General features: G+C 49.2%; 1 protein-coding gene across 4 annotated transcripts in view; it reads right to left on the bottom strand.

The window, feature by feature from the left end:
• Window positions 1-253: 253 nt before the first annotated feature.
• Pag1 (phosphoprotein membrane anchor with glycosphingolipid microdomains 1) overlaps window positions 254-25,409 on the bottom strand; it is a 158,512-nt gene continuing 133,356 nt past the window's right edge. For all 4 annotated transcript variants that reach the window (XM_042055978.1, XM_038347550.2, XM_038347551.2 and 1 more), the window contains 6 exons: window positions 16,269-16,475; window positions 14,887-14,938; window positions 12,072-12,168; window positions 8,832-9,418; window positions 5,035-5,094; window positions 254-3,850 (listed from right to left, as the gene is read on the bottom strand). In XM_042055978.1, the coding sequence (XP_041911912.1) occupies window positions 3,488-3,850; window positions 5,035-5,094; window positions 8,832-9,418; window positions 12,072-12,168; window positions 14,887-14,938; window positions 16,269-16,399 (1,290 nt within the window). In that variant the 5' untranslated portion in view covers window positions 16,400-16,475 and the 3' untranslated portion in view covers window positions 254-3,487. The remainder of the gene's footprint in view (window positions 3,851-5,034; window positions 5,095-8,831; window positions 9,419-12,071; window positions 12,169-14,886; window positions 14,939-16,268; window positions 16,476-25,409) is intronic.

Below are 25,409 nucleotides of genomic sequence, written 5' to 3'. Positions count from 1 at the left end.
CCAGCCAGGCTCAGGGCTTCTCTGTGGCTGCTTCTGGCTTCCTCTCTTCCTTGACACACACTGAGTAGCACACCTGTTTACATTCCTTTTCTCAGACTGAATATGCATCGAGTCAGAGCATAACAAAGGCATCTTCAGACAGCATTGTTTTTCACTGGGAGAATTATGAACACAATTTAAAATCTGAATATATTCATCGGGAAAACCAAATAAAAGCATCTCAGAAAGGTATTCCATAATTACCAAATGAAACTGATGGAGAATGGTTTCTTTTAATTCTGTGGTTATGACACAAGTTTATCACACCAGTAGGATAAACTTTCCAAACATATAATAGAACACAGCCTAATTAGTACCAGGGCTGTGCCAGAGCCAGCAACACATCATACATACATAGGTACATACATACACACATGTGTATACATATAGTTTATTGCTGGTGAAGGCAGGGAGTGTTCTAATTATACAGGTGAAAATCAAGTTAAGGAAAGCACCTTGGCATGCTGGGGGAGACTTTAGTTCTGTGTTCATGGCCTATTGTTATTAAGTATTCAATTAGAATTTACTGTGGAAGAATCCAATTCCGTTGAATTTACTGTAGAAAACTCACAAACTTTTTTTTCTCACAAAGATTATTGTATTATTTAGAAGTTTTACAGACTTACTGACATGATTTAGAAAAGGACAAATTAAAAATATGCAGCTAACATATTTATAGAAATGACTTTTTTTAGAATTTCTTGAACATTTCACATAAGAAAGCCTGCTTTTCTGGAAAGTACGTGAAGCAGCAGAAAATGCTTTCAGGCTTTTAAAAGTATTTAAAGAAAAAGAAATAGCTGCTTCTAATCTAGACCGAATTATAATTCTGATTTAAAGGGAAAACCTTATGGTTTATTTTTCTTTGGGGATGGCTTCACATAGGCTGGGTATGCTTGGATGCACACTGTGGAGGCCAGCAGTGACTGCTTCTGTGTACGGTGTGGTCTACTTTGATTATTACTTTTACCAAAACAACCACAGGCTCTGTCCAGCTCAGACAGGAACACAGATTTTGAGTCAAGTAAAGGAGTAAAAAGTTATAACACAAAAGGAAACGGAGAAACCCTGGTAATCGAGTCGAACGACAACGGCACAGCAATAAACACACATGGATTACGTACCAAGCTTGGCCAAGCAAAGCTGCTCTCCTCGCCCCTCCTCCACCTAGTTCCTTGTGAAGTACACTCAAGGTACTCTCCGTCACAACTCAGTCGCCGCTGCTCAAGCCAGCAGTGCGATTTCAGTGCATGCTTTACGACTATGTTGCGTAGGACATCTGAAAACTCGGGGGACATTCTGACGATGAGATCTCAAGATGACATGATTGTTTATAATCAATTTGTCTTTAAAGAAAGAGTTAAATACTTTAGTGCCCACACCAGCTTCCCTGCTAAGTAAGACTTTTTATAAAGTACAATCAAACTTCTGAGCTGGAAGGACGGCAGTGTGGCCAGCACAGGCTGGGAGGGCCGTGTGTCAGGGGCAGCACCATGTACTAAAGGGACCCTTGGGACCCGGGAGACACTTGGGTCAAACTCATTAATACACAGCGGTGGAAGTCCGTGTTTGCGGAAGATCCTTGCCCTGGGGCAGGGGAGGTGCCCTGCTTGTTACCTTCTGATTGGCAGTGGTTCTGCTTATCTGTGAGGCATCTTCATGGGTGGACTGGGCTGACTGACACCACCTACGAGAGTTTACAGCCCCACAAGCCTGGTACACAGCAGCGACAAAGACAGTTCATGAATACAGGGATGGGAACACAGGCAGCAGCTGGGCACTTCACCCTCCCAGTCACTCTCTGTCACAGGAGGGAGAACAGCAGGGCCATTACGCGGTTAGAGTCAGAAGTCACAGCAGTAGCGGGGAATGGTCCCTGTCTGTATCAATGCCGGAAGGCTTCCTGCCTGCTCCTTTAAGACTCAAAAGTGAATGAATGCGGTTCCCAATGTTGGCCTTGGAAGATCTAGAGAGATGATTGAATTGAAAGCAGGCTGAACTGGTAACCCGAGCTACTTCAGCCACTGATTTTTGTCAAGTGAAGGAAAAAAAAGTCTAACAGGCAATTTGCACTGGCAAGTGCCGCACAGGGAACACCACCACTGAGATTCTTAGAGACGTCATAGACGTTAATGAGTCTGAGCCTTTTAGCAAGTTCAAACTTCTGAAGCCAGAGTTTGCTCTCTTTTTAACAGACTGTCTCAGTGGTGTCTGTCACTTTGACATGGTCTTTGGCATGGCCTACTGCATGTGCGTCACCAGTGGTCTGGGTGTTGTGGATCTGGAGCTCCCAATACCATTTGGAAAGCCGAGTCCTTAAAATTTTCAATGTTATATTACTTGTTAGAGAAAAGAATAAAAACTGCTCATAATTATCTAGCTTATGTGCTTTATGGTGCCTTTTCAAATTGAGAGTATAAATCATCGTACATAAAATCAAAATAGTTAATATACATTTTCTGGCACTTTCTAGAAATTAGACATGAACATAAAACATCTTATAAATTTATATAATAAAATAAATGTTTACACTTTACTCTTAGATTACCATCGATGACAGGAAAGTCACACATGTGGGCAGCAGAGATCACTGGGAATACAAATTCATGTCTGCAGCCCTTTGGGGATAGACACCATGGCTGCTGTCTGCACATGCGGTTTGGGTCCCAACATAAACGTTAAGGCTCTGTTGGGAAGGAAGAGTGCTGGGCTTACACACCGTCAGAAGTACCATGGTTGTCACTGGGAGTTTTGAAACTCTGAGAAGCTTTCTGAACACTGTGGGGGAAGGTTTGAACAGGAAAAGTAGAAAAAGCATCTAAAGTACCTCAAATACAGTAGAAAGATTTCAGGTGCGCTGTCACTATTAGGAGAAAAGACCCCAGAGCCTCCAGGGACACCCCACCCCCAGCCTATAGCCTGTGCCGTCCAGATGCCCAGGGACAAACAGGCAGATCTGGGAAGCTGGTGGGAACAGCGGCCTGTTCTCACCATCGCAGCATCCAGCGGAAGATGGTGCCAAGCCTGTGGGAGACCCTCCTTGGGATGAACCACAGACGTGGCAGGTCACAGGTGGTGGAAGGCAGGATGATTTAGCTCTGGTAGCCGACAGAGGAGGAGAGTGGGGAAGGAAACCTGGCTGCTCTACAGGTTGGCGGGTGTCCCAGGCAGATGGAATTTCAGCACTGGCCAGTGGAGCTTCCCCTCACAGCCTGCTTTCCTCTGTGGGATGTAGAGGTCACGTGTATCAGGGGTTCCTTGTGAGCATGGGGTCCTGCCCTGACAGGTGGGTCCGTACCTTACTGCTTCAGAAACTGGGGGACAGCTATGACCCTGTGCTTGACTTGGGTTAAGTAAAGCAATATGACATTGATATCTTATCATTCCACAGCCGAGCGGTCCTGGATGAGCCCCGATCATAGGCTCTTTGAGACTTCTTTCTGGGTTGCTAAAGCCTGGTGATATCTCTGCATTGCTGCAAGTCCCCAATGCTCTCGTAGTCATTCTCCTTGGGGACGAGGTGGCCATTGGTCTCCAGAGGGACCTTTTCTTCCTCTCTGTTTAGAGTGTGTATGGCTTCATAGTCAGGCTCGGGTTCCTCACCAGGCCTCCTTGCTGGGGGAAGTGTGCAGAGGCTGTTGGGAGATTTCTCGAAGTCTTTCACAGTGGCATAGAGGTCATTACAGGAAGAGGATGACCTCTGAGGGGGTCCCTGCATGGACTGGCAGGTCAACTCTGGTCCTTTCGGAGACAGTCCGGGTTTGTGTGCTGACTGTCCGAGTTTATTCACTGAGGAATACATCGCCGAGATCTAGGGAACAAGGAGAAATGAACTGCTGCCTGGAGCCGCCTTCCTCCTCCCCACTAGGTGTTCGTAAACACTACCCCACCCCCGTGAGTCACCTTTGTCATCCATATTAGTTCTGAAGTGGAACTAGAGAATAATCACACTATCTTCCTTTCTGTAGATTAGTCGTATTTGACTAACTCTATAAACCCAGTTTTGTGGGTTTCTCACAAGACCAGATGGAGCTACCATGGCTAGTGGAAAACTGGTGGAGGGGGAAGCCACAGACTCACAAGGGATTCAGTGGGAGGGGAGGGGAGGAGAAGGGCCATGAGGGGCACTCCAGAGATGGAGGTGAGGCAGAAGGCTGGGAGGTCCCCCTCCCCGAAGGGCCTCAGCCATTGGCTGCACCTGGGAGGATGGGGAGGCAACAGGAATCAAAGATGACTCCAGGTTTTGCCTTGTGTAGCCAGGGAGACGGGTAAAGTTTCCCTTCCTTAGGAAGGAACACGCAGGGGCCTAGGCAGTGTCATCTGAAGAAGGCACGCCTTGAACTCACTCTTCATCTTCCTGCCAGTGACAAAGCCCCCACACTGGGCATTCCTCTCCAGCCACATACAGCGGGAGTAGGGAAGAGTCTGGTGCTCCATCTGAACCTAGCGCCATGTGTTTCATGGTCATAGCTTCTACAATTTGGAGGCACCACAAGAGTCTCAGTTTTTACCCTGGTTCTTGAAAATCTACTATCTGTTTTTACTGGTGGCTTCAAGTGATGTTAGTCTTAGCCTGATTTCATTTTTCCTGAAGCGACCAGCATCCAACATTCCACCCAGAGACATTTCCCAATATTCTAGGCAGGATCAAATTCCCTACTCCCAGCCATCCTGACTTTGGGAATTTTCCAGCCCACTGCCAATTTCCTTCTAGGGTGGCCCACCCGGGCTGTTGACTAAAGCGCCCTCCTTCTTTTCTGACCTAGTTCTCCCTCCTCTTCATGTCTGTCCAACCCTTCCTCCTGCACTGAGAGACACTGGGTTCCCTGGAGTTGGTGAGACAGGGTGTTGTGAGCTGCCCAGTCTGGGTTGTGGAACTGAATTCCTCTGCACGAGCAGCGCATGCTCTGAACTGCAGAACCAGCCCTCGAGCCCCTTGATGTCTCTGTTTTTTAAATACATGTTTTTGGTTATTTGAAAACAATTGAAGTTTACCTCCTCTTCTGTAAGATTCGGATCTTCTTCCCGAGACTTGTACGACAAGGAACTAAATCTCTGTCAAAAAATACAAATTAAAGTAAAGCAGTTTGAAGCCGATAGCTGAACCTATCTTCTGTGCATATATGTCCATGTCTAGAGCAGGGCCTTCCGGATCTCTACAGACTGCACGTACGCCCATGTCTATACCAGGGCCTTCCAGGATCTCTACAGACTGCACGTATGTCCATGTCTAGTCCAGGGCTTTCAGGAATCTCTACAGACTACACGTACACCCACGTCTAGACCAGGGCCTTCCGGGATCTCTACAGACTGCACGTACGCCCACGTCTAGACCAGGGCCTTCTGGGGTCTCTACAGACTACAGGCTGTCATGTGTCTCCTGGATCAGCTGCTGGCACACTCATGACTGCCCACTCACACCACTGCTATCCAGAGGTCTAATAATTCAGTGTGCAGTGGAAATCAGTCAGTGGTTTCCAAACCCACGGTTTTGGTTCCTCATCATCACCAAGGGAGAGATGACGGGCTTTGGGGAGTGTGATAGTATATCACCCTTCTATACACCATGCCAGCTGCCACATCTGAGAGCCTGCCAGGGTCACCAGGGAGAACACCCATAGATCTCACAATCTCTCCTGGCCTTGATTCTCATTGATCCACAGATCTCACCCCTGCCTTGTTTCTCAGTGATCCACAGAACTCACACCTCGTCCTGCCTTGTTTCTCAGTTCTATAAGTTGGGCTCTGGTTTATCAACTATTATTTCTAACACTTCTTAATTCTCGATTCTAATAAAAACATACCCACCTTCTCTCCCCGACACTGACAGCCTGCTCCACCATCCCCAGTGTCTTTTCACTGAGCCAGGCCTTTAGTTACCAATGCCCTCTCTGTCCTCCACCACCCCAGTTCCTAGAAATCCTTTCAGGCCAGCATTCATCATCCAAACTCTTCTTTTTAGTATTGGATTCCAAGGATTCAACAACAAAGTTGCGATGCAACTGTCTTTCTTGTTTCCTCTCCTGGGACCTCTCCTTCCAGCTTTAGCAAGTATTGCTCTGTAGTCAGTCCTTACTGGGGAAGCTTAGGTTCCTCCCCTGTTCTGAGCCAGTGGGCATGCCCTCAGAGTGGCTCTGTGTCTTAGGTACTTCACTAAGACATCCTGCATCCAGTTCTCCTTGCAGCCCATCGACTTGGTAGCTTCTCATTCTCCTCACCCGCCCACCATAGCACTACCTCAGTCACCTATGGATGGCCTCGCTTCCGGATTCTCTGAGAAAACTAAGAAAGGGGCAAATACATTTCTCTGAACTCTCCCCTGCCCCATAATGGCCCTGGTGTCCTTCTGTCCCCTCCCAGTTACCACACTTGAACTTGCTTGGCATGTGCTGCTCTCAGCCGTCCCTGCTACACACTGGATTGTGTCTCATACTGCAAGTGAGTGCTATTCTGCCTCTCTCCCACTGTCTCCATCACCAGATCTTCTCCCTTCATGGGGTCATCTCCACCAACACATAAACATGTTAGACACCAAACAAACAACTGCACTTCAGCTCCATCTTCCCCTACTATTGTCCAGAGAAGCCTCAGATAACTTTCCTCTGCCAACCACTTCAGCCGAGTGTCTACCTTCAAACTATTCGTCTTGGTCCCAAATAAAGGCCACACTAGAATGATGGCTTATCCTGTGTGTACTGAGGTCTCCCCCTCCCCAGATACTTTCTTTATTCGGTCTCCAGCAACACCTCTTTCCTGGTCTTTGTTCTTATTTTGGTTTCTCCTGCTGTCCTCCTGATCCCAGATCTCTGTTCTTAGGACTCTTCTGGTCCTAGTAGACACACCTCCATTACCATGTGCTTAAACAGTTTGGCTGCTAATTCTGAACCATGTGACTCTTCATGTCCCCAGCTGCCTCAAGGTGTGTCAGCACTGGGGCCAGTCCTGATCTCTAGCGGAACATTACTAGAGCAAAGGACTGCGGCTTGCCCCAGCTCCTGCTCTCCCGGGATACTCCATCTTAATTTGCGGTGGTTCCTTGTGCCCACAGGCTGTGCCAGCCCTGAGCTCTTGGTCTAGCTCGCTCCTCTCATCACTTCTGCTGCCTCTGTCCTGCCCAGAGCCTCTCGAGGTCTAGTTATTAGAGCAGAAAAGCTTTCACAGCATAGACTATACTGTTGGATTCTGCTGGTTTCACTCAGACCATGAGCCCAGGACATAACCAGATACCTGTCTGCAAAGTCTTCTCATCTTTGCCCATCTCCGCTCACTACCCCAGCCCTTCCTCCCACACCAGCCACTGAGCTAGCTTAGGGGCTTCCTGAAATCAAAGTGCACAGTGCCCCGAAGTGCACCTGCCCAGCTTTCTCAGGCTCCCTAGACCCTGCTCAAGAATCCCTTCACATAGAGGTAGGAGCAAAACTCTACCCCCACCCAACTTATGCCCAATCTTCCTTATGTGACTTTTCCCCTTTAAACTGTGTTATGCCTATCTCTTCCCCCACTGAAGCTTAAGTTCCACATGGCCTGGGATTTGCATCCATTTATGCTTTATTCACTGGTGTGGAACATCTAGAAGGCCATATGGCATATAGTGGACGCTCAATAAAACCTTTTTTTTAATATCAAAATTTGACATTCCTAATTCGGTTAAAATTCTCGAAAAACCAAAAAAAATAAAAAATAAAAAATTAAAAAAAAATTGGGATTGTTTGCATGGAAGAGGATCCCTCTTCGAGGTGAGGGATGACTTGATCCTGAGATGTGGGTCTCCAGTCTCTAATGTGGAATCTGGAGAACTATTCACTAACAATAGAAAGCAACCCTTCTAGCTTCCAAATGCTCACTAAGAAGAGCTTCGCTAGTCCAGGCAGCGTACACTTACGTCGCTTTCCTTGTCTTTCGTTATAGGAATGGCAGACACTTAGATTTTACTGCAGCTTATGAGCATGTTTGCAAATACTTCAGACGTGCTTGCGGCAGCCGATTTCACAGATGACATGAAAAGTTGAGACAAACTCAGAACAGTGTGAAGAATGACTTCATACGGCAGCCACAGGAAGGGTGAGCATCAGCAGCTTGGCTCCCGATCCCTCCCTGCCCTCCCTGCAGAGGCTGGATGTGAACTTACACTGGAAGATAACCTGGCATTTGTCTCTGTAGATAACAGGAATCCTTATTAGCTGACGGAAGCGGGGTGGGCCTACTTAAACGCTGGGGGCATTTTGACATCCAATGTGAGGCTCTCTGTGGCTCAGAGGCTGTTAAGACACATGTGCCAAAGACTGCTGATGGATCTTAGACCGCTGCTGACTGAACTTTTTAGAAATTACTTAAAAATATTGCATAGAAACTAATGAAAAATAAGATCCATTAGTTGGTTTACAGGAAAATATACACAAGCTGCCAGCAGTGACACTGAACATCTGGACTCTCTGCACAGGCTAGTGTGCTTCCAGCTGTGGGGTTCTGAAGGGCTCAAGTTATGCTGCCCAAGGAAGCCACACAGAGAAGATAGGCGCTGTGGGGCAAAGAATCTTTAGTTCTTAGTCTTCAAAATGAACACACTAATATTGGTCTAATAACATATAATATAAACGCTGGAAACTACCCAAATGAGATACGAGAGAGAAAGATTTTGTAGGCATAAATCTTCAGCATCTTAAGACTTAGAGGGTGAAATGGCCAACCACAGCTTACACTAGCCCGGGTCACGTCTCATCGTTTCATGAACCTGCTAGTATTATACACACTTCCCAGGACCCGGCAACCTTTCCGTCAGGACAAAAGCCTACCTTGTTGTGTCCGCTGGCCCCCTCCGGAGCTTGCTCTTCTGCCTCTGCCTCTCCCTTCTCTGGAAGGTTTGCATTCTCATCCAGAAGTTTAACCGGGACAGGTGGGGGGGCTTCCTCTTCTGGGTCACTGGAAGCTCCCAGAATGCTCTCTGCGTTAATGCTCTGGTGGCACTTCTTGTTTCTGTCCACAGAGGCATATTCAGCAAAGTCGGGTTTGCCCTCTGTGGGGGCGCCCTGAAGCTCCTTCAAGGCAGACGTGGACTTGGACTTGCCAGCCAGGCCTTTGTCTGCCACCTCCTTGATCTCCTTCACAGTTTCATACAGGCAGTCCTCCACCATGTTCTCCTGGGAGGAGCTATCCTTGAGCACCTCGTAGGGCCCCTCCATGCTGGGCCCCGAGTCCCCCTCCACAACGCTGGCTGTGAGCATGGCGTCCACGGTGTTCTCTGGGGGGATCCTCGGCAGTTCCCGGCTCTGATGGCTCTTGGGCTTTCCCGTGCTGTCCTGGGAGTCCAGAAGATCCGAGGCCGAGGTCTGAACTTCCTCATAATGCTGCATGCAGGTCAAGGTGCTGTCTTCTGAAAGAACTGAAGGGGGAGGGGTGTTAGCAGCAGAGGAAGAGCACCCCTTAATAACCAGTGCAGGATGCCACGATGCTAGAACATCAAGTCTGTGTTAATTAACCTGATACTCAGCCGCATCTCATTCCATTCCATTTAAAGGGAAGCGAGCCATTGTATTCCCAGTACATGATTTAATAAATGTTGCGGGCTAGCTATATTTTGACTCATGGTTCCTTTCATTACTTACTGTTACTCCTGCTGAGACTCATGGAGGCAGAGAGCTTGACAGTGCACAGGATCAAAGAAACATTCCAGGCAGGGCCACGTGCTTAAAGCGGCTGAGGCAGGAAGACTGAATTCAAGCGCAGACTGGGTAACTTGTCTCAATAGGAAAAGCAAAGCAGGGCAGTGGCTGTGGCTTAGTGCTAGAGCACCTGCCTGTAGCACACACCAGGTCCTGCCTCTACCCAGGCCAGAGAACAAGCAAAGGTAGCAAAATACCAAAAATGGGGCACACGTGTTACCCTCGTCTAACTGGTCCTTGCCTCTGAGGGATCAGGCACTCTTCTTCCCCTGTCCCAATCACGGTCGCTGTCATCTGGCTGCTAGGACAGAGGTGGAGCAGCAGCGATGCACCTTAGGTCTGTATCACCAAAGGCCAGACACTGTGCCTCGGCCCCACATCCTTGACTCACAGAGGCCCAGCCAGCATGTCCTTAGACTGATGCCTGGCAGTCGGTCCTTATTGCATGGATTTTGAGTGTTGGCCAGATGCCAGGGACTGTTCAACCCAGTACAGACCCAGAGGTGAGCAGAATAGAATCCTTCTCTCAGAATTCTCACATCAAAACGACAAGCTCTTACTCAAGTGGACCTCACTGTAGGGAGATGAGAGACAGTGTACCAGCTGGGAGGGCTCCTGAGGCCTTCACCAAACCACAAAACAAAACAAAACTCCAGCAACACCAACAAACCAAGAAAACCGAAACAAGAAAGTGGGGGGGGGGGGCACCTGGGAAGAGGAAGGGGTCGGTAGGAATGTAGGTGAGGGGTGAGGGTAGTGAGGGTGGATGTGATCACAATACATTATATCCACGTATGGAAATGTAAAATAAACTGTTAGGAAGAAGAACAGAAAAAAGAAACGTGTGGGATAATGCTGTATCCCCAACACTCTGGATTTAGCAGTCCCAGAGTTCCAGCTCCTTCTGATCCTGCAGGAAAGCTTCGGCGGCTCCAGTTATCTGGTCCCAGAACACAGAGGGTGTTCTGTAGACTCTGGTGCCATGCTGATGACCCTGAGCTTCCTACATAAAGGGGGAAGGAAGAAGCCTTGCCTTAGGGAATGCAAGCCACACAGGCAGCAATCGTTGCGACTACGCCTGCCAGTCAGTGTGTCAGACAGAATGGTGTATACAGAATGCTGAGTGCCTGCCCTGGAATCACGCTGCCTGGTTCAAGTTACAGATCCCCAAGCTCTGTGATAATCAAACCATGGTTAGGTTATTAATGCCTGTGTGACAAGGATGTGACTTCCCAAAGATGTCCACATCCCAGTCTACGGAAACTACATGCTGTGTCATGTACCAAGGTGCATGCGTGCGTGTGTGTGTGCACACGTGTAATCGGATGACCCTGAGATGGCTAGAGGAACTTGGTTACCTAGACAAGCCCAAGGGATTACACACGGTCCCAAAGGGTGGAAGAGGAAGGGCAGCGGGAGATTCGGAGATTCAGGGAGAAGCCACGGACTGGACTAAGGGATGCAGGAGGCTGCAGGAGGCAAGAAGTGACTCTCCATCTGCCTCTAGCAGGAAGTGGAAGCAGGCTTGTGGACATCTGGATTTTAATACTGTTCACACTTGTGACCCTGACAGTCGTAAGTTAATGAGCTTTCCCCACTCAAGGTTTACGGTAATGTGATGAGCAGCTGGGGGCGGGAGACGGAGGACTGAGTGCTGTCTGTCAATGGGGGACTCAGTGAGGCTGGAGCAGGTGACACTACCCATTTCTAACAGCCAACAACCAGATTCCAGGTGTCTTTATGCAAATGAGACTTCTGGCTAAACCTAGTGGTCATAGTGACCGGGTAGAGTATACCCTATAGTTTCTGAGCTACCTTTTTACTTTATTCAAAAAATGAAATCTTTATTTCACATGTCTGGTGTTCTGGCTGCATGTATGTTCATGTATCACTTGCAAGCCTGGTGCCTGTGGAGGGCATTGGATCCCCTGGAACTGCAATAGTGGATGGCTGTGAGCTGCCATGTGGGTGCTGGGAATCAAATTCAAGTCCTCTGGAAGAGCAGCAGCAGTGTGGTGGAGGTGGAGGTGGTGACGGAGGAGGTGGTGGTGGTGGTGGTGGAGGTGGAGGTGGTGACGGAGGAGGTGGTGGTGGTGGTGGTGGAGGTGGAGGTGGTGACGGAGGAGGTGGTGAAGGTGATGGTGGTGGTGGAGGTGGTGACAGAGGAGGTGGTGGTGGTGGTGGTGGTGGAGGTGGAGGTGGAGGAGGTGGCGGTGGAGGAGGTGGCGGTGGAGGAGGTGGCGGTGGCGGTGGAGGAGGTGGTGAAGGTGGCGGTGGCGGTGGTGGCCCTAACTGCTGAGTCATCATTTCAGCCCCGTGATCCACCTTATTTGAAATCTAGTACATTCACAGTGATATCTCTGCAGAACTTACTGTCGCCATTGGTGAGCACCCCGTTCTGTTCACTGCTGGCCAGGGCATCTGTTGTCAGGCTGGTTGCTGAATGGCTGAACATCTCCTTGTCAGAAGGCTGAAAAATCCAAATACATCTTTTGTTAAGAATCTGCTGCGTACCAGAGGAGGGCACTCCTAAAATCAAAGCAGTCTAAAGCAAATCCCAGAATCCGTGAACTAAACTAGGTGAGTCCCATGCATAACTTATCCACCCTCAGGTGTCAAAGTGGGGACCATTCTGACCAATGGAGAACGGCTAAGCTTATTTTTGAAGATGTGGTTCTGGATTCTCAGGGGCACTGGGACTCTTCCGGGGCTCCAGGCAGTGCAATCTCACATGGTGGTTACAAGTGGGCTACAGACACAGTGTTTTCCTTAGCACACGGCAAAAGGAGACCACAAACTCTTGTGGTCAGAACAGATCCCAGTAGGGATTAATGCCATCCTTGTAACACAGGTATTGCCAAACAAACAGCAAAGTATCACTGCTGCCTCCAAATAGGAAGAGACTGTGTCTGTACAGTATTTAATGCCATACATTTCTGAGGCTATTTCAGAGCTAGTCTCTGGCTTCAGGCATCACTGAAAGGATCATCTTCTGAGAAATTGCTTTGCAAACCTTTTCTGTTCTAAAATACACACAGGCACTTGGAAGGACAGGCAGTTTGTTCCTCTGGGGTGACTGTGGTGTGCAGACACTGTCTGGAACTACATGCTAGGTGGAGTTGTCAAGAGGGGCATGCAGAAACAAGCTGTTCCTAGATGTATCTTATGCTACTGGTCCCAGAGAGCAACCCAAATGGGCACATGACAGACCCCATCCTTTTCACGTTCATGGCTTCTGCTGCCCAGGACACAGCCCAGGCTCCAGGATATCACACAGGAAATCCTGATGTATCCTGCAGAGAAATCTTGGGTAGCTGGTCTCACAAACTTCCTGACTCTGATGGGCAATCAAGTAACAGACAGAAAATGGCCCTGACGTGGTGATGCCTGAGCGTCCAGGATGTCTGCCCTACTGGGCCAGTGTCTCTCACATCTGCTGCTCCATGATCCAGAAGCTCATACTATAGAAACAGTGTCCTTAGGGGAGAGGACAGGGGATCAAGGGAAGGCTTCCTGTAAAACCTAACATGGCCAGACTTCCATAATCTATGTTTGAACGACTACTTCCCACTTCCACAGAAACAAATCTGCAAACTGTGATGAGCTAGCAAACTCAGGAATTAGGTGGGCAACATTGTGTGCAGGCCTCACGGCCAGTGTACGCCACATCCTCGTGAGTGCATACCATGAGTGCACACCGCAGTGGACACAGTCATGTGTCGGCTCATGGAGGATCCCATGTGAGGAAGAAGATGAAGAGACTGCCTTCTCTGCTCACTTGCTCCACTCACCAAAGGCTGCTGACCTCAGGCACATCAGCAGGGATAGACCAAGAACAGGGATCCACACTGGTACCCACACCAGAGTTGGAACACTGGCTTCCTCTGCTCCCAGGTGGTGCTATTACTAATGGCCCAGCCATACCTTAGAACCCTTGTTCTAGGAGGAAATGAGGGTAGAGGTGGATGACTAGCTTCAGGCAACAGCTCACTATCTACCTCACTCTGAGGAAGGTGGTAGGTGAAGAAATCAGGGCTCCATCCTTCTACTCCCTCCCCCATCGTACCAGCAAAGTGGGGACAGCAGAAGATGTGAAACCGTGAGAGACTCAGTCAAAGGAGGAGGTGTGCTGAGGGTCAGGACAGTGGGCTCACACAGACACCCAGTGCCTTGGCATCTAGGAGGAGCCAAGAAGGGAATCCTGGCAGCTTCCTACCTGCTTGGGTCACAGACACACAGCGAAGCGGGGGTTCAGGCAGCCTGGTGTCTCCGGCATGAGCTCTGAACACACCAGTTGGGTGCAAATATACTGGATCCCACAGAGATAGACATACATGCTTCCTTCTTGCTCTAACCAGGAAGCAACGTCTCTCCTAGCACTGCCCTGGGGCTGGGGGCGGCTGTAGAAGCAGCTGCTGAGGCTGTGCTTCGGCCTAAGGGCACAACTTGAGTCAAAGGACAGACAGACTGTGACACCCTCAGGCTGCTCTTCACCCAGGTGAGTGGATCCCACTAGGTTCTCCTCAAATGAGGAGGACTGGTGAAGGCAGCAAGGCCAGGCTGTGCCACGGGCCTCAGGCCCTGGCTCACGGTTGTATTTCCACCTAAATCTTGGTCTCCAGTGCCACACAGTGCAACTTTATCTGAGAACCAGGACACCTACGATGGCGCTGGTGAAGACTGAGGTTACATCAGAGTCGCCTGGGTTCTAGTTTCATATATTTGGTATCTTTATGAAGGTAGGGGACTTGGCCCCAAGGACAGGCATTTGGAGAGGGAAAGGCAGCATGAGGGACAGAGGTGGAGACAAGGACCAGGTGTGAACTAAGGAACTGAGCGTGGGGACAGGTCCAACTCTGGAAGGACCTAACGTGACAACACCATAGATGCTGGACTCTGCTCTCCAGAGCAGAGAGAGTCATCCAGTTTGTTCTTGTGACAGCCCTTTCTGACCAAAGGGGACAGAAGACATCCCTGCAGCAGGCTTGAGCCCAGTCCGGTAACAGCCTTTCCCTCAGAAGCTGTATGAACACTGGTGGAGCACACAGCTCCAGGCCGTGGGTGCACACAGCCACCGCTCATTTCCTTTTCCTTCTACATGCCAACTTCACTCGGGTCAAAAGCCAGCAGCGACGTTCCTGGATAGGTGTCAGTGGACAGACAGACAGACAGACACACCATGGCTTACCACGTTCATCAGATTCTCATGGTCCCCGCTGTGTTGCTTTGGCTTCTTCTCTCTGAAATAAAAAGAAGACAGATGTGTCTGTTAAAGCGAAACAGGCACCAGGCTTTTCTAGCCTAATGTTTATCTGGTTTTATGAACTACGTTTATTTTGCTGAGAGCGAGAAGAAGAGTCACAGCCAACAGCCAAGGATGTGTCCCCCCTTGCACATCCTCTCCCCGTAAGCAGAGGAGGAAGAGGCAGGCTGCAAGCAGGATCTGGCTGTGCCCAGAGGGCGCGGATGGCAGACGGTGCTTTTTCTCTTCAGCGAACCCTAACAATTATCTCATCTTCTCCCTAAGAGTCTGTGGAGTCACACGATGTGAGGGAAGAGAGAAGGTACAGGAGATACAACACCGCATGTCCGTCAGGAAGGTGACAAGCTCGCAGGAAGAGTCACGTATACTTCTAGTCTGTGGAAAAGTCCGGTGAGTAAAGATAAGATGTGTTTCTCGCACAAACAGTCCAAAGAAAGCCATCAGCAGTAAAGACGGCATTTCTACCATGGTGAGGAGAGGGTGACACCTAGCGGGAGAGCGAGTTATGGCAGCAGAATTATCAGGTTCGTAGGAGCTAGAACTAGGCCTCCCGAGTTCTATCTTCTTGGAGGTCAGGCTCCACCTAGCCCTCAAGGCCTGGGTCCATGCTTGGCAGGGATCAGGACAGGCTATACAAGGCCTGGATTTTCCATTCTTGACAGATTTTAGGGTGGGATCCATATTGGGCTTTTAAATATCATCACATTTCTTCCCAGCTTGAGAGAACTTGGTATGGGTAGCTAAGTTGGACCCCACGGGCTCTGGCAATACCCAAAAGCTGCAGACTTTGGACCATCCCTGACTCTTCTGAGCAATCGCTTTTGCTTGTAAAGAACCCCAATTCTCCCTGTGCAAAGCGAGACAAGTGTAATGCTTAAAAAGAAAAAAAATGTTTCCACATTCAGTGAGTCTGTCTTGCAGGAAAACAAATCTGTTTCTTTATAAAGGGCAGCTCACCACACACATTTTTAAGAATCCATGAGCCTCCTCAGTAATGCCAACTGTGAAAAAGAGATGTAGTGTCTCACACTCAGATTTCAATATGCCTATGGCTAGAAAAAAGACAGCACTCAAGAGGATGTGCTCAAAGAGCAGCAGAGACTTCATTCTGACATCTGAAACATTAGGAAGGACTCTTTGCTTTGCTCTTCAGGAAAATTAGTAAGGGCTTTCAAGTGACTGATGAATGTCCATGGAACCTTTGTAACCAACTTGTAAACACGGGCTGGGGACTCTTTGGTACAAAGGCTCCTCTGGGAATGACAAGGACTATGTTTAGGTTCTAGAAGAGGCATGCGTGTTCTAACCTGTCACAACTGGAGCACAGAAGGATGAGGAAGGTGAGGAGGAAGAACATGGCCACAGCAGCCAGACTTCCCCAGAGAACCATCTGCACCTGCAGGGGCCCACCGCTCAGTGTGCTTCCCGCAGGACCCATGGTGGGAGCTGGGGTGGCCAGCAGGCGAAGGTAGCTCTTCACAGGCGGTCACATGGGGCTAGAGGACTTCACCGTCCTGCAGAGACAAGGACACAGTTGCAATCACTTCTCTAGAGAGGGTGAGCATTTCTGAGATGAAAATCCTGAAAGAAGCCAATATCTAAATTTTGAATGCAGACATGCTGCCACACCAAAAGCTTCTGTATGTACATGGCGTCAAATGCACGTACCCCGAAACTGTAAAAGTACCTTCAGCTCGTGTATGCAACGAGTGTGAAATACACATGAACATCACAATCAGGCTTGGGTCTTTTCTTCAGGCCAGCTAGCCACTTCTCAGAATCTGGAAAAGCACTCCAGGTTGGAAATGCACAGCCTTCTATCACAAACAAGGTCTGGCCACTGAGCAAGTGGCCAGGCTGGTGTGTGCAGGGGGCAGGCATGCCTGGGGACTGGACTCTGTCCAGGTCCGTGGTCAGATGTTTGTGTTCCTCGTATGAACGCACCAGTGCCCAGCAGAGCATCTGAAGCAATGGGCGCTTTATCATCTGGATCTATTTGAAGAACAGACTTGTTTTGAGGGAGGTTCTTAAAGTCTTTAATGAAGATTTCAAGCACCCCAAAGCAAGGAAACACTGGACTTAATATGTCTTTATCCAGGTCAGTATAAAATGTTTGGTATACATGTATATATGTACATACATATACATCTTCAAATTTTTAAATTAATTTTTATTTATCTAGGTGTGTGTGTGTGTGTGGTGTGTGTGTGTACATGTCCTATGGGACAAATGCAGTGGCCACAAGACAACTTGTAAGAGTCAGTTCTCTTCTACACTATGGGTCTTAGAGATAGGACTCAGGTTGTCAGGTTTGCTGCTAAGGGGCTTTATCTCTGAGCCATCGTGCCAGTGCCCTATACACATACTTTACAGTAATGTTATTTTCCTCCCTGACCCACTGCCGCATCTGTCTCCCTGCCCCACCGCCACCGCCTGTCTCCTTAGCTTCTCATGCCCATTTTTACCATCAACAGCTTATGGCTAGTGTGGCCTACTAAACAGCACCTGTGCACACCTGCAGTTGGCTGTTCACTGGGAGTGTGCCTTTACTTCCTAGGAGGAGTCTTCACTAAACTGCTACTGAGTATTACTGGGTAGTAATTCATTTTCAAAGGAGAGGCTGGAAGCTCTGGCTGAGGACACTCCCTCAGTAGGAAGTGAGACGGATTTGTGAAGAACTACAAAGTGGGTATATGACCTGTTCTCAGCGAGTCCCAGGAAGGCCTCCAGGCGCTTCTGCATTCATTGCCACCATCACTCTGTGGGAGGCACTGTTGGCCCCACTTTACTGAGCAGGAAGTTGGACCCAAGCAGGGAAAGAACTTGGTCCAAGTGCCCCAATGATGAGTCTGGCTGCCTGGACTCCCACACAGCTGTGCTCCTGTCCAGGAGGCAACCCTGGCTCACTCGGAGCAGCCCCCTGTTCCCTCCACAATGCTTCTGAGAATGCCCAGGTACTGTTGCTAAATATTTCAGTATTAGAGGCACATTGGGAACAGAGGAGGACACCAGGCCAACGTTATCTGTGGTAAGAAAGGTCTTATCTACACAACGACACTCATTTGGTTAGTTCCAGAACATTCTAATGGGAAGGAAACACCTGCCGTGCGTAGGTGTAAAGCACGAGACACTGTAGGAAGCATAGACACAGGACCTCTCTCTTGCACACACAGCTTTGTTTCTTCATTCACACACCCGATTAATCAACACTATGCATAAGGGACAAAATTCTTGGGAGACAGCTGGCTGTGCAGCTTGCTCTGAGGTAGAGTGGCACACAGCAGCCAGCAGGGGCTCTCCAGTACTCCTCTCCGTCCCCGCACCTCTCTCTGTCTCTGTCTCTGGTTCCCCTAACAGGAGGGCTGATCAGATACACTGAAATATGCGGGGTGCCATCCTAGGACAGCCCAGGGAGGGAGATGAAAGGGAGTCATTACAAGCTACTGAATAAAAAATGGAACTCACAGAAAATGTGCCAAAACTCCCGGCTTACCCCTGTCGATTAGAACTTCATAAAGAGCCGCAGAAAGAAACCCTCCCCAGTTCTCAGCCTGTACAAAAATCTCACCGTGGAAAGAGCGCCTGTCTTGTAGCACCTGCTTTCCTAGTGAGCCAGGGTAAATCCACAGCCTGAGCTGCTGGACACCTTCCACCACAGCACCTCCTACGTGCTGCTTTACTGGAAGACCGAGGGTACAGCAGGGTCTAGGCAGAGCCACGACAGAAAAGGTAGCAGCAGTGGCCTTCTACAAGGTCCCTGGAGGGGACTGACATCAAGGGTGTGCATGTGTGCACATGGTGCCAGGGCAGGAGGGTACCTGCACACCTCTGACCTCTGGAGTGGGATTATTCTTAATTTAGACATATTATACTCTCTTGTCTCCATCCCGTTCTGGATCTGCCCCCATGATTCTGCCTCCTGTTTCTTCCCTGGATACTGCACCTTGGATTTTTATAGGCTCCTCTACAATTGAACTGTGTCTCCTGCTGTCTCCCTGCCCACATGTGGAGATGAAATGTCCCTTTTCATGTGTGAATGCCCTACTCGCCCAGCCCCTGCCATCGTGTGTGTGTGTGTGTGTGTGTGTGTGTGTGTGTGTGTGTACACTGTGAATTTTGTGCTCTCTGTCTTCTTAGGCAGAAATGGGGGACACTTGAATAAGTGTATGTTACATCTCTGGAAAAGATTCATTAAGAATAACTGATTTTGGAGGCTGGGTATGGTGGTGTATACTTTTAATTTCAGCACTTGGAAGACAGAGGCAAACTCTCTGTGAGTTTGAGGTCAGCCTGGTCATCAGAGTGAATTCTAGGATATCCAGGGCTATGTAGAGAGATCCTGTCTCAAAAAACAAAAAAAACAAAACAAAACAGAACCAAAAAGAACAGCTGATTTTGGATGCACATGAAGATAACACTTTATGACACAGGGCACAGGAGGTGTCGCCACCTCTACTCTACCTTAACTCACATTACCATGACACCTGCGAGCCTTACACTTGGAGAAGGAAGCAAGTGACAATTGTGTATTTTGGCTTCATGGAGTGCTACATTATTGGATATACAGATATCAATCAAATTGCAGACAGGCATGGAATAAAAATACATTGCATTCCTGAATAGGGCCAGCGGGGTTTCCTGTACCCCCCAGACTATGTCGATTCTGGGGGACTGTGGACATGCATCTCCTTGACTAAGGAAGGTCAGCAATTCAACTTATAAAACTTCCCCTGGGAATTTATTCAGAAGTGATCTATTCACTTTTAAATGTACCATATACTGGTCTTGAACTGGCTATGTAGCCAAGGGTGGCTTTGAACTCCTCCTGTCTTCAGAGCGCTGGGATTGGATGTGTGCATTATCCCAACAATCTTGCTTATTTTGTGCTGAAAACTTCACAATCTATTATTGCCCTGTCAAATACATAGATTCTATGATTTCAATTGTTAGTAAAACCACTGGTCTTTAAAACCTGATGTCATTATGAGCCACGAGGTGGCAGCATTATTCTAATTTTGGCGCCAGTGAACAGGCTTGAGCCCCACAGAGGCTCTGAATAATTCTGGTGTTTGTCATGCTTGGCGTTTTAATTGTCTTCATTAGCTTGGATTATCAGCCACCCAAATCAATTCCAACAGGAAAGAAAGCAAATACCAGACATAATTAATGAGAGGTACAGAGCATAGGCAGCTGTTTACCTCTCTAGCCAAACACACTTAACAGTGCTCTGATCACAGCCAGCCATGTAATGACACTTTGCAGGGCTGGCCTGGCCAGCACACTATCCAGGCTGCCACTTGCAGCTCCTTTGAAGCAGGTTTGGGTCAGTAATGATAGCTGCTCCTGTCTCACAGCTGTCCTGTGGGTCTGTAATTAGGGATGACAGAAACCACCTTCACTGATGACCCCTCTCGAGGGACTGAGAAGGGCAGGGCGGCAGTCCCATGGGAATGGCTCCTGCCTGGCCATTACCAGGTATGTGAGCCATGTGGTGAATGGACACATCACGGTGACAAATGAAGCAGACGAGTTAGCAATTGCGAGGGATTGAATTCTCATGTCCTCTGTCCTAATTTCACTTTTGTCACTTTGATAAAATATCATGATGATGACAAGGAAGTTGACAGCACCCCCAGTGCCCCCAGCGCCCCCAGGGCCTCCAACACCCCCAGCACATCCAGCACCTCCAGTGCCCCCAGCGTCCCCAGCACCCCCAGCACCTCCAACACCCCCAGCACATCCAGCACCCCCAGCGCCCCCAGCACCCCTAGCACCTCCAACACCCCCAGCACCCCCAGCGCCTCCAGCACCCCCAGTGCCCCCAGCGACCCAGCACCTCCAGCACCCCCAGCGCCTCCAGCACCCCCAGTGCCCCCAGCGACCCAGCACCTCCAGCACCCCCAGCACCAGCAGCTCCGGGGAGGAGGAGTTTGTCTGGCTCACAATTCCAGGCCATAGGCCATCACTGGAAGGAAAGTCACAGTGGCCACATTTTAGGCATTTAGTTGTACCATATTCAGCCAAGAGCAGAGAGAAATAAATGCAAACAGTCCTGCTTGCTTGCTTTTTCCTTTTACATAGATTGGGCCCCCTTACTAGAGAATGACACCCCCCACAGTGGGCTGAGTCTTTCTGCATCAACTTAACAATCAAAACAATCTCCCACAGGCGAACCCGATCTAGACAACCCCTCAATTAAGACTGTCTTCCCAGGCCATTCTAGGCTGTACTGTGTGGACATTTAGAAATGAACCACCATCCTCTGAAAGAGTTTGGTTGGACGTCTTTTCAATGGACTCTGACAGACACAGGCAAGCCTGCTAAGCAACAGCATGGAGCAGGTCTGTGGCACATGCCTGAATCATGGAAGTAAGAGTTCCATTGTGGTGTGCTGTGTGTACATAGATGGTCATCTAGATGCTACCAAGATTGGGGCGTGGAAAAGAGATCAAAGATCAGAAAGTGTAAGAGACTCTGGGCCAAGATCTTTCTGGCATTGTTCCCTGCCTTCCCGGCACAGCTTGAGAAACATTCTACCCAGAAACTCTCACCTCCACCAGCACAAAGGGACAGTTATGAAGGCTCACTGTTCCCAGGAGGGGGCAAGTTAGAAAACCTTCTGCCATCTGTCAGCCTGGCTTGGGTACTTCTCCTCCAGACCAGGGACTCTGACCTAGCCTGGGCGCAGGAGAGCAGCCCCTGCTGGGGAGGCCAGCTGTTTTCATTTGCCAGTCCACAAATGCTAAGAGGCACGGTGGGGTTTGAAGGAAGGAGAGTGACTTCCTCAGCAGGATCTGATGTGGGTTTGGGGGAGGAGGGAAGGGAAAGAGAACAGGAGGAGAGGGAAGGGTTTGTTGTTTCTGCCTGTCGTCTGCATTCCAGGCAGAGCTCAGGGACTCACTTGCCCGCATCTGGGTCAAGGTGACATCGCCCACACTGATGCAAGGGTAGCAGGCGAAGGGGCTGTGTCTTGTCTCTGGGCCATGTGTAGGATGTTTCAGCAAGCTTGCAGCTGGGACTTTGGGAATCCTTTCTTTTTGCTACGTGCTTGCTTCTTGACCTAACTAAAAATGCATTTGCCTCATTCTCCTTTAAAACCTTAGCATCTTCAGGATCTGGACGGGAGGATTTCCTTCCTGCTAGCTGCTCTGTGCGAAGAGGGGCACGCAGAGTCTTGAAATGCAAGTGCAGCTTATACGTAAGTGGGAGAACGGCAAGTACATGGAGCAGCTTAAGAAGCCAGTGTGTGCTGGGACCAAACCCTCACTTGGGAATGAGCACGTCGGATCATTCCAGTGACACCCGTGTTGCTCTACACACCTCGCCACCACCTGAGCAGGCCTCTCAGTGCTGGCAATCCTGCCATCAGGTCTAGTGTCTCTCCATCCCCTCTCCCTTGGAGGGAAAGGGTTCTGCACACAAAATCGCCTGCGGTTTCATCTGATGCCATCCTGTCTGTTAGTGCTCAGCCCCAGGGTAATTCAGGCTCCCTAAGCTCGCAGCCCTCTTGTCCTCCAGGTGCAGTTAAGACCCCTCTCTTAGAAACAATTTTCCTGTCTACCATGACTCAAAATTGAAATGACAAAGCATCAGAGCCTTCTCCATGGCCCTGTTGGGTGGCAGCTGCTGCCCCAGTGTGTGGCGCACAGTGGAATCCATCTTCAGAAGGGACAGCTCTGAGGCAGCAGAGCCCCAGGCCTTCTGAGCAGGCCTTGACAGCAGCAGCATTTCAGCAAGTTGCTTTTCTCAGTTGACAGGCTGGCTTTCTGTGAGGATGCAGGAGTGACATGTTTCCTTGCCAGACCTCCAGGACACAGCTAGCTGATCTCTACGGTGCTCCTTGGTCCACAGCCCCAGTTGCCTTCCTTTCCTCAGGCTCCCCAGGACCCTGAGGAGGCTGCTATCCACCAGTCATAACTCCCAGTCTCGAAATAAAGTCCATCAGAACTGTAAATGACCCTCTTTCCCTGTGGTCAAAAATATTTATATTTAATAATATGTCTCTATGTGGGTTTATGTCATAGAGGCCAGGGGTGTCAGATACCCTAGAATAGAATCACAGGAACTGTGGCCCACCTGATGTGGACACTAGGAACTGAACTCGGTCCCTTGGAAGAGTATGAAGTTCTCTTAGCCACTGCACCATCTTTCCAGCCCATGCCTATGATATTTTATGTAATCCTGAGGGGCTCTGCTATGGGTGTCACTGAGTCTACTTTATACACATGGGACAACTGCTCTTGCAGTTGCCAGAGGAAGGGCTCCCTACCCAGAGGGTGTTCTCCCCAGGGCACTCGTACCCAGCAGGCACGATGGCAGACAGAGAGGACGAGGGAGCTGCACCCATCCTCCTTCGAGCTTTGGTTCCCCAGCACGACTGGCCTGGCCACTGCTCACTCTCATGGTGCATTAATCATAGACTGTCTTTGCACGGGAGCCAGAGCACTTTGCAGGCCCTGTGCAGTGCTAGGCTGTGATGGATGTGCTGTCCACAAGCAGACGCTTCCTAAGCCCAGGTCTATTACTGTCACACTCAGCTAAGCATTGCTTTGGCCCTCTTTATCTGGCTGCTGAGGCTCACTGACTCAGCCTTTGTTTTCATAATAGCATGAGACAACAAAAACAAACTTCAGCTTCTTTTTGAAAAATGAACTCTTGGACATAAATACCTCCCTCCCAGTCAAATCCTCCTCTTACAGCTCACTGTACTTCAAAGCTCAGATTTGTGGCTAAGGTGCTTGATGCACAAGCATGAGGACCTGGCACTGATGAACATGCTGGGCTTGGCGGCACACATCTAGAATCTCAATGCTGGGAGGTCGGAGACGCGAGCATCCTTGGAGCTCACTAGCCAGCCGGCGTAGTGTGACCAGTGAGCTCCAACTTCAAGGGGAGCGTAAAGTGGAATGTAGGTAAGACACCTGGCATTGACCCGGGCCTCCACATCTGCAAGTGCATTTGCTTTTGCATGCATGCACACACATACACCACAGTGCATACATACACCACACACATGCCACACACACATCACACACACCACAAACACACACCACAAACACACATCACATCATACACAAACATGCCCAACACTACATACATACTACACATACACACATCACACACGCATGTACACTCCACACACACCACACACACCACACACATACATGCCACACACACATATCACAGACACATACTACACATACACCACATATATACAACATATACACCACACACATTATACATGTACATGCCACATACACCATATACACAGAATCACACACATACCACATTACACACCAGCACAGACATACATGCCAACACATATCACACATACACTACATACATACACTATACACATATACCACATACAGCACACACATGTAATGTCACACACACAACACACACACACCATGTACACTCACATACATGTACATGTCAAATACAACCACACACACTCACACACATCACATAAATGTACATGTCACACACACTACACACATGCACATTACACATGTACATGCCAGACACACACGGCTCAGATGTAGTTGAACAGGGTTAATCATGAGTTTACAGTTCTGCTGCAGCCCCTCCCAGCATTATGCATCCAAACACGCCTATGGGGACGCCCACCCTCAGGACTGGAGAAGCAAAACTTAAGACAGATGATGAGTTAAGTAACAGAGCAGAGATGGCAGCAGAGAGATTCTGTCATTACATTCCCTTGCTGGGCCACAGGCACCAATGGCCACAGTGCTAGACACACAGACACTGAAGGCGTGACACCAAGGAGGTGACTCCCTCAGCTGCTGGCAGGTCAGGGTCAAGCACGGATCACATAGCACAGTGTGTGAAACAGTGTCCTGCACGCTACCTCCTGGGAATATGTCAAAATATACCCTTTCGGCCTGGCTCTCTCACACAGGCCTGCAGTCTTAACTACTGATGACCTGGAGGTTCTAATCCAGCCCTTCTAGAGGGGCCAAAGGCTCTGCATTTCTAGGTACTGTCTAGATGGTGACCTTCTCAACTCGTGCCAGTAAGACATTTGTCATCCCCCAAAGAGAACGAGAGGACATGTGGTTAGCTCCCTGGTGCTGAAACTTGGCCCTCACCATCCTAGAAGTGCAAGTGGCCATAAGGTCTCAAGAGTTCTTCCCAGTGGTGCCTAAACACAAGGCAGTTCTGTGAGTCCAGCAGCTGGCCGACAGCAGGGAGTGGACACACCGCACCATATGCGGAAGATTCTGTGCTACGTACTCCCACTAAGCTGCTGTGTGGTCGGAACCAAAATCCTTCCAGGCCTCCCTCAGTTTCCCCTTTGGAGAAATGTAGTCATTTAAAAGATTCCTTTCCAGCTTCCAGTGTCTATCATTTTATGAAGGTGGCTGTGGTTCAGAAGCGACAATCCGGGGCTGCATGCATGGCACAAATGCAACCTTGGCAGTGCT

Source organism: Arvicola amphibius, chromosome 11 (genome assembly GCF_903992535.2).
Source record: "Arvicola amphibius chromosome 11, mArvAmp1.2, whole genome shotgun sequence".
In the NCBI taxonomy this organism is placed as follows: domain Eukaryota; kingdom Metazoa; phylum Chordata; class Mammalia; order Rodentia; family Cricetidae; genus Arvicola; species Arvicola amphibius.
Note: the sequence above shows the minus strand (reverse complement) of the source record. Positions and strands in the feature narration are given on the sequence as shown.